At 43.4% G+C, this 9,004-nt stretch overlaps 2 protein-coding genes across 3 annotated transcripts; both read right to left on the bottom strand.

The window, feature by feature from the left end:
- Positions 1–440: 440 nt before the first annotated feature.
- Positions 441–3,316, bottom strand: hoxc5a (homeobox C5a). Its single transcript, XM_040152049.1, has 2 exons — positions 2,706–3,316; positions 441–1,474 (listed from the first exon to the last, which is right to left on the bottom strand). Exons 1-2 carry the CDS (start codon positions 3,181–3,183, stop codon positions 1,266–1,268), a joined length of 687 nt encoding a protein of 228 aa, XP_040007983.1. The 5' UTR covers positions 3,184–3,316; the 3' UTR covers positions 441–1,265.
- A 930-nt stretch (positions 3,317–4,246) lies between these two features.
- LOC120803529 (homeobox protein Hox-C6a) lies at positions 4,247–6,653 on the bottom strand. 2 transcript variants are annotated; one of them, XM_040152046.1, is made up of 2 exons: positions 5,751–6,653; positions 4,247–5,284 (listed from the first exon to the last, which is right to left on the bottom strand). In XM_040152046.1, the coding sequence occupies exons 1-2, from the start codon at positions 6,145–6,147 to the stop codon at positions 4,974–4,976; spliced, it is 708 nt and encodes a 235-aa protein (XP_040007980.1). In that variant the 5' UTR covers positions 6,148–6,653; the 3' UTR covers positions 4,247–4,973. The 2 variants fall into 2 exon arrangements, with proteins under 2 accessions (XP_040007980.1, XP_040007981.1); XM_040152047.1 differs by having other exon boundaries at positions 4,248–5,281; positions 5,751–6,651.
- Positions 6,654–9,004: the final 2,351 nt, after the last annotated feature.

Raw genomic sequence — 9,004 nt, 5'->3', positions numbered from 1 at the left:
AGGAAACCGAAGTTTTGCATCCATGTTGTGCTGTGGGCGAGTGTTGTCACAGGCTAGCGTGTCTCTTCCTTCCCTGACAAAACAGGAAACGGAGTCTGCCTGTGGTTGGGTGGTGGAAAAGGGGCAATAAAGTTTTATGGGGGCCTTAAACTTCAGAGCGCGGTTGTCGGTGAATGAAATTCTGTGGATTCTGAGTCAGACTAAACAAACGTGACCAGCAGGACAAAACGAAAGAAAATGTAATCTTTAAAAAAAAAAAATCTAACAATTTTTCAAATAGCACAAGTCAGTGGACTTGCAGCACAAAAGTATTTAAATACACGCCAGCTGTGAATTCTGCCATGAAACTCGAACATCAGGATTCAAAAATAAAAAATAAAAGATAGAACGGTGCATATTGACAATAGGAAATGTTCTCACTTTTAATAATGAGACTTTATTGGTTACAGTCAACAAATGAGCCATCTATCAGTTATTCTAGGCCTCGTGTAAACCAGGCACCCTAAGTTTACAAAGAAGAAGTGGCTTCGTTTCACATCACGATATTATCACACACAGTCGCTGAGTTATACATAATGATTTAGATTCACAAGGATATGACAGACAACATGGATGGTGCCCTCGTGGAAATCCACCCACTAACAGACATAACACATCCAACCACTTCCTAACTTTGCACTGCAACATATTAGAGAGTACATTTAAAGGAAAGGGGGAAGAGGTGGAAAAGTAGCTTTACCGGTGGGGAAGTTTTTAACTGTTGCTTGAGGCACAACTCGTGATCCTTATGATTTTCCAAAGCAGTCCGAATTATTGTGGCCTTTATCTGATTCCTTGACCTTAAAGTTTTCTCACAGGACGAAATGATGCGTGCTGTCACCCAGCCTCCACTACTCTTATCCTAATTAAAAACATAGATTATTAGTAGCGTTGTGCAGCCTCTCAGTGCACCGCAGGCCAAAGCCTCGCAGCGTGAAGGACCCTGCTCCCCTCAACCTCTTGTCCCCTTCGTGCAGTAAAGTGAGGTTATCATCGCATGGGCAGCAAATTAATTTAGAAATGTAAACCGATTGATCAAAGTGAGTGATATTCAATACATTAGGTCCCAAACTGCAGCAAGTGACACATAATTGGTGATGAAGCACACAGAGCGGTGTCATGATGTCATTGCTCCTAGCAGTTCATCCGGAGGTCAGGCGGCACTCCAGCACTGTGCAGTGTGGGGCTGAAAACGTGCTGCTTGCACCCCGGTCACCGGAGCACTTTTACTCCTTCACTTTGATCTTTGAGTCCTTCTTCCACTTCATTCGCCTGTTCTGGAACCAGATTTTGATCTGCCTCTCGTTTAGACACAGGGTGTGGGCGATCTCTATGCGCCTGCGGCGGCTCAGGTACCGGTTGAAGTGAAACTCTTTCTCCAGCTCCAGAGTCTGGTAGCGGGTGTAACTGGTCCTGGACCGCTTACCCTCCGATTCTGAAGTGGTATTAAAATACGTTAGCTTTCAGCAGCATTAAAGTTGTAAATAAATAGAATAATAGAATAATAATAGTAGAACTACGTTGGGGGGAGGAAAAAAGCTTGGTTATCCATAAAAATAAGCATTACAAGCAAAAATCTGTAAATTGATGTCCTCTTCCACCTTCTTTTAGTAGATGACATATCTTTATATAACCTAATTTAACCTGATATTACTTACTGTGGATTCGTGCAATAAAAATTTATGTCAGGCTGATAAGGATGGTTAACTAGATCCAATAAATATTTAAAGGAGGGCCCCTTTACATCCTTTCACAATAAAACATAAAAAAAAATACACTAGGCTGTTACTTAAGGAATCGTATCTCATTGTAATATGTAAAATGAGATATCTAATAGTGTGTTGGCCTCCTCGTAAACACTGGCCTCGGCCTTATACCGCTGCACAGGAGTATCATAACGTGGGAGGAAAAACAGATGTGTAAAATCAGAAGAAGTGGGATTAGAAAATGGAAACTGATGTTTTCCAGATATATTTTCCTATTTATAGACTTGCTCGCGAACAGGCGTGCCAAGTAAAGCAAAGGGCCTGCGCTATTGCACTTAAATATATTTTTAACATCCCTGCTGTATGCTCCAGGATGTTTGCACAAGGACACAAAAACACCAAACAGAAGTAGCTTCTTTTTGCAGCAACTGTGCTCACTGTCCATCTGCAGCCTAACTAGTCGACCAGTGGTTTCGAGGCATGGGGAAGGAGCACCCCTATTCAGATCTTTTAGAGGTGAAAAGTTCACGATTGGGTCAGTGCATTGGTGTTTCCCAGAGTTCAATTTAAGGCTAAAGCTGCTCACACACACACAGAGAGAGAGTCTGATAATGTCACACAAGTAGTTTAACTAAGACCATAAACAAAGCAAGGCAGAAAACTAATACTTTGAGCTGAATTTGCAATATTATTTGATAGTTCTATGATAGTTTTGTTCTCTTATCCAATTATACCACCATAAATCAACCCACAGATCACCTCTTCACCGTAACAGAGCAGGTTTACGAGCAATGGATGCCTTTGTCATAAAATTTATGACCGCGAGTTTTTATTATTTCCTGCGTTTGGCCTATAAAACTCAAAGAGGGAAACTGGAACGGGCGAAAAGAAGTGTAGCAGCGTAAAGAGTGAATAGGGGAAAGCATCTTAGTCGCACTTTAGAAAATAGGCAAACTTTACCGTGGCTCATGTGCAGTTTTGTCATCCATGGATAAATCTGTGGCCGCTGCTCACTGTCCTGCCGCTGGATCACGTTTGTGTTTCGTTTCACCGACTGCGTGTTCTCCGCGTTCCTGTCGCTCTCCTGGCTCTTGTTGCCGCCGGATTTCGCGCTCCTCTCGGGGTCTCTGTCTGCCCCTCGTCCCAGCAGCGTGCCGCTGCCGTAGCCGAGCCCGCTCGTGTCCACGGACGAGCTACTGGAGACCATGGTTATCTGTGGTCCTGACGGGAGAGGAGTATCCGTGTTGCCACGCAGGCTAGTTTTCATCTCCTCCCGCTCAACAGAGGTCGTGGGGACGGGACAAGTGAATATCCCGTTCACATTAACATCCTGATAGATGCTGGACCTGCGCCCAGATAGATCGAAACTAAACATAGTGTTAGGAGAAGTTGTCTCGCTTGTTTGCCTCAGATTGGAGCTGTCAACATAAGAGCTCATTTTTTAACTATCACCGTTACTTTCTTTTTAAACTAGAGAGGGCTGCGGGATGTGTGCTGCGGTTGTTTCCTTGTTTTTGTTGATCATTGCGTTTCTTTGTAGCCGCTTTTGGAAAATTCAGAGCTGTCTGCCCTAAAAAAATAATCCAGGATTTATAGGTGGAGTAGGCTTTGGTATCTTTTTTTTTAATTCTTGATCCGACGCGCGCTGCCCAAATATGGGGTATTTGTATGGGATCACGTGCACATGTTGGCCAGTCATAAATTGGCTTTGATACTCAATGGGGATATTGATGAATAGGAGAAACGTGTCCGGTAAACTTTGAGCTGTTGGTTGTCGAGGACCAGGCAGGGATCTTTAGCGCAAAAAAGGGCAGGACAGTAAGACAAGAGCGTCATCTGGTGTCTGGTATGGGGCAGGACGGTCAGGACCGGCCAGAGCTCTCTGCCCCTGAAACACTGCGGGTCCACCATCAGTCCCTGAGACTACTACTACTGCTAATAATAATAATAGTAGTTAGAAGAAGAAGAAGAAGAAGAAGAAGAAGAACGTCATGTGCTCAGATGCTTAAAATATATTTACGCATGTGGACGTGAAACGTGAATGTCGCTGAAAGTTAAGTTATGTGATAGTAACTCAGCGACGGGAATGTCATAGTGTTTAACTGGAAATTAAACAATCGCTCATTCCCGCGTCCGGTATTTAATATTTATTTGCTTTTTAAAAAAAAAAACAAAATCACTTCGTCGTGTTATTTTGTTCCCCGCTTGCCCCGTGATGGAATTAAAATGTGACATCAAGCCTCCGCAATCACGGACGGAGTTCGGCGCCTGTTCTGAAGCGGCCCCTCTTAATGCCGTCAACTGACTCATGTTAGGAAGTGCAGTCCTTTCAAAAAACACATAAACGATGATGAAAGTTTTACAAATATTTTATTCCATGATACACAATTATGACAAAACATGAATTTGTAACTCCCAAACAAAAGTGAAGAATTACTAGTGTACAAATCTATCTCACGAGGGAATCCTATTGAGTCAAATGATCAAAAAAAAAAAAAAAAGGGGGACTAAGCGCAATTTTATGTTATGCGGCGTCTATCAAAGCAGCTAAATGCACATAAGTCCTCACAGGATTTACATAATATACTGTTACTTGGATTATATACAAGCATTTCAGTTGTGTGTGTGTGTGTGTGTGTGTGTGGGTGTGTGTGTGTGGATTGTTGACTGTCCGTGCAACTTTCAGGTTTAGCCAGGACCCTTTTTTTGCGGAGGATTCAAGTACTAGATTATACTGTGATGAAATCGAGTGTCCGCCCCGTCCTTTCCCTTCGTGGAATGTGCATGTACAATACTGAGTTATGTCTGTGACCAACACTGTATTTATTTTGCGAGGTGATCAAAGAGTTCACAGTGATGGATGGGGCGTTGGGGATAGATACACGGATTTTTACTGGCATGGGTAATCACACAGAAATTAATACTTCTTTTTATTTTTCACAATACAAGTGTGACATTGAAATAAAAAATAAAATAAAATAAAAAAAACCCCAAAAAACCCCTCAGCGCTCCAAATGTCACAGGGGCCATACTGTGGCTGAAATGATTTGGATTTCTAAGGCTCAACAGTCTCCTGTGGTCAACATGAAATGGAAGAGGGAGAGCTGCGGGTTGCCATCATGCAGTGAGGTCGCTTTCAAGTCCATATAGATTTTTTTTAGGTAGTTATGTTGGGTTTTGAATGGTCGTCAGCGTCAGGTGTTTATTTTTCCCCCACTTCTTTTTCAACTATTCTTTTTTCTTGTCCTCCTCCTTCCCTTCTTCCATTGCGCCACTGCGTTCCTCCTCCTGAGAGGCTCCTGTCTGTTCACTTCCAGTCACCGTGGAGGTCAGGTTGCTCTCCTTCTTCCATTTCATGCGTCGGTTCTGAAACCAGATTTTGATCTGCCGCTCTGTCAAACAAAGCGCGTTTGCGATCTCGATGCGTCTGCGCCTGGTCAGGTAGCGGTTGAAATGAAACTCCTTCTCCAGCTCGAGTGTTTGGTAACGAGAGTATATCTGACGTCCTCTGCGCCTGTCTGTCCCGTAGCCCACTCCTGCTGGGATACAAAGTCAAGTCAATCATTTAATCTCTCACCTTTGCACATTAAAAAAAAAAAAAAAGCAAAAAAAAAAAAAACATGCCTCTGTCTGTGGTCTGGTAACACTTGAGCCATTGGGCACAAGTTTTGGCTCATTGTTGGAATCGTACGTCTACTTTAAATCCACAAAGAGAAACAGGCGCATTTTAACTGTGAGGCAAACCCTATCTCAAAGGGTATCGTCGCCTTATTATCTAAAATAAAGAAAGCTTCCTAATGTATTCTCCCCGTCTCACGCTACTGATTATGGCTACTATATCTTCCTTAAAATGAGAGCTGTTTGTTTGCACATGTAGAGGCCCATCTACAAGTCGAGGGGATACAGTAATGTTTTATGGGGTCATAAAAAGTAACTTACTCTCTTGGTAAGACATATCGTAAAACTGGCCCATTTCCTTAATTTATTTGTCGTAGTAAAACTCACCGCTGTGTGAGTTCATTCGCTGCATCCACGGGTAGATCGGGATGTTGCTTTTCTGCTCCTGCGCTCCTGCTCTTCCTTGATCCAAACTGTACTCTTGAGCAATGTGGCTTTGTGTATTGAGTCCCATGTTTGTTTGCCTGCAGCTGGGGAGCACGTCCTTGTCCTGAAGAAACACGTTTGATCCGTACTCATACTGTGCCCTGCCAGACCCAAAAACGACATTATCTTGAGGAGAGTAGAAAGGTGAATATATCCGATTCTGGGTCACGGCAGCACCGTACGACGAAAAATGTCTGACTGTGTCATAGGTGGTGGAGTTTAGGGGCACGTTAGGCAAAACATCTTGACCACCGGATAAATGGCAGGAGAGCGACGGGTTTGCGAAATAAGAATTCATGCCTTGCTTGTAACCTCTCTCTCCAACTCTCCCCACTTCTTTATCGGTCTCTTTTCAATCTCCTTCTCAGTAAATCTCCCTCCCGTCTGTGTCAACCAACCACACCTTTCTCCAGGGTCTTCTTTTTTTTTCCTCGACTTTCTGCCTCTCTAACTGGACGTGGGCTACTTTGAGGATTCAATATTATTAATTTCCAATCTCCGGTTAAGACGCACAAACCCGAGTGTTATAGCCGAGGCTTGGCTCGGAGAGAGACAATATGACAACGTCAGCTGACCGTTCTCCACCAATTGAGAGGCAGGAGTTGAGGAGAAACTGTAGCTTTTAGCTCAGAGCATGAACATTAGCGCTAAACGCCGATAAACACAACGTAGAGTTGGAGTGGCACACCACACAGCTTGGCGGTCCGAGAAATCTCGGACTGGAAGTCCGAGACGTGTGGCGCTTAAGGAGGAAGTCTGGTGCAAACTCTGGCCAATGTCATTCAGTGTAGCGATCATATTCAAAGGAAGGTGAACGATTTACATAGAAATAGGCACGAGCTCGCGGCCAAAGGTGTCTTAAAGGCAACTTGGGTATTAAATCCATTCACTAAGATATAACGCGGAACCGTCGTCTGTGATACTGAGTTATTGTATTTTTGCGTGAGTGACTGTGTGTGTGTGTGTGTGTGTGTGTGTGTGTGTGTGTGTGTGTGTGTGTGTGTGTGTGCTGTGAGTGTGTGTGTGTGTGTGTGTGTGTGTGTGTGTGTGTGTGTGTGTGTGTGTGTGTGTGTGTGTGTGTGTGTGCGTGCGTGCGTGTGTCCCCAAAACTCACTCACTTTTAATTTCACAACACCACTGCAGAGATAGCCTGCAACAGCTACCCTGCACATACACTCGTCCCGCCTTTTGCACGGGGACGAAAATGAACATTGGCATTCACTGTTTGTCTCAGTCCTATCGACGAGTTTCCCACATACTGTTAATGTTTCCATTGTGTATGAATTATCTGGCATGCGAGCAATTTCCATGCTTTTGCAGTGAACCGGGGGAGGGTGTAGGTGGTAAGAATGCGTTTATGGTCTCTCTTCTGTGAGGGCAATAAAACAAGTGACGCTCCCCAGCTCACCAACAACTATCTCTGCAGCAAAGCCCGGCAACACGGGCAGCAGTCTCCCAAGCTCAGGGAATCAGAGCCCCGCGTAATGCAAAGGGAAAGGAGCGTGTGTGGGTCCAGTGGACTGGCAAAAGAGCTACGTCTGAGAGGATCATTCCTGCCACTGTCTTGAAAAATCGTGTAAGTTATGCGACTGTCCAGCGCACGTCAGACAAAGTCCTCAAAGGGGTCAACTGTGCCCGGTGTCCACTATGGGCTGAGAGCTCTCAGGTACAGTCTCTTTAACTCATAACAATAAAGCGCATACTTGAAATTTTACGCGCAGAAGTTAGAGTAGAATTACAGTAAAAATGCTTAAATGCTTATGCAGATGTTCCAGTCTTTTTGTTTTTCTTTTTTCTGTTCTGATCATACTTCGACATTCCTCTGACACACACGGAGGGAAGAGGAACCGATAATTATCTCAGCAGCAAATGATGGGTTTGGAAATGACTTTAGAGGTGTTTTACAAAAATCTAGCAAAACCTAAGAAGCTTGTCTGGGCGAAATGTGCTGCTTCTAGAAGCGCAAAAATCCCCAATGATGACACCAGAGAAGACAGCGTCTCTCCCTCTCCGTTTACTGTCATTAACAGAATTAAATTACTTTTTTACAGTTGACGAGAGCGCTTTTTTTTTTTTTTTTTTTTACACCACTGGGATTTTATTTTGAAAAGTAAGACGTCTTTCATCTAAATGAAAAATAAACTCCCTACATCCATTTGAAACTGTAAAATTCCCATTATCATGGCTTTTCGCAACAGGCCATAATAGATACCAATGAAATAATCAATACAGTTATTGAAAATGTCTGTTCTAACGCAGTCGCTCTGGCAACAGCAGCCTATTGGTCCACCCCATTGATTTCTTCAATAGGGTGGATACTTGCAGCCTAAACGTGAAACACTGTTTGGTCTGTTGTTTGGGATCCCGAATCGCCCATAAAAGAGACTAGAACAAAGAGACGGAAGTAGCCGGTGCAATAAAATTTTCCCTTCCCCGTAGTCGTGGCCATTTGTGACATCCGCGTCGCACAAATTTGAGGCAAAAAAAGTTCAAAAGTTGGAGGCTGTAGTGTCCCTCTACTGCTGTCCTGGGATTATTTTTTTTTATCCTATTCACTGCGATATTACGTAGACTACGGGATTAGTTGATGACAGGGTAAAATAAACATATGCAGCAGGTTGAAAATACTGCGAGCCCCAATTTATTATTATCCATTTATTTTCCACCCGCAGTGGGGATAAACTGAGGATCAAGTGTCGAAAACACTGAGAAAAAAAAAAAAAAGTGAATTCGCCACTTTACCTGCAGCATGAAATTAAAATTTAAATTCAAACAATGCAAATGAAGCACAAAATGCGGAGAATGTAGTGCTGGGTCGCCAGGGGTTACTTTCGGAAACAACATGTGTACAAGCTTTGTGAAAGTCTTCGTTCCATTATAACGATTTCTGTTGTCATCACCGGGCCACTGAGTGCCTCCTTTCAACTAAAACCATATTAAAATAGTTTGGGTTTCAAAACCCAGATTTTCCTTAATTGTTATTCACAATCCCCCGGAAAAGAGAAAACCAAAAAACAAAACACAAAACACAAAACACACTGGTCCATAAAGTTCAGGTTGTAAATAAAGGCTGAACAGTAGAGCCAATGTGTGGACTGGAGAGGCTGGAATGCAGCAGAGGTTGTGCCAGTGTGCAGACTTAGAAAGGTCATTCT

This window comes from Xiphias gladius, chromosome 18 (genome assembly GCF_016859285.1).
Source record: "Xiphias gladius isolate SHS-SW01 ecotype Sanya breed wild chromosome 18, ASM1685928v1, whole genome shotgun sequence".
Lineage (NCBI taxonomy): Eukaryota > Metazoa > Chordata > Actinopteri > Istiophoriformes > Xiphiidae > Xiphias > Xiphias gladius.
Note: the sequence above shows the minus strand (reverse complement) of the source record. Positions and strands in the feature narration are given on the sequence as shown.

Coding starts and splice junctions, on each gene's coding strand:
- hoxc5a (XM_040152049.1), bottom strand. CDS start 3,183: ATGAGCTCTTATGTTGACAGCTCCAATCTGAGGCAAACAAGCGAGACA. Junction 1,475..2,705: donor AAAACTGCACATGAGCCACG/GTAAAGTTTGCC, acceptor ATACCACTTCAG/AATCGGAGGGTAAGCGGTCC.
- LOC120803529 (XM_040152046.1), bottom strand. CDS start 6,147: ATGAATTCTTATTTCGCAAACCCGTCGCTCTCCTGCCATTTATCCGGT. Junction 5,285..5,750: donor GCGAATGAACTCACACAGCG/GTGAGTTTTACT, acceptor TTTGTATCCCAG/CAGGAGTGGGCTACGGGACA.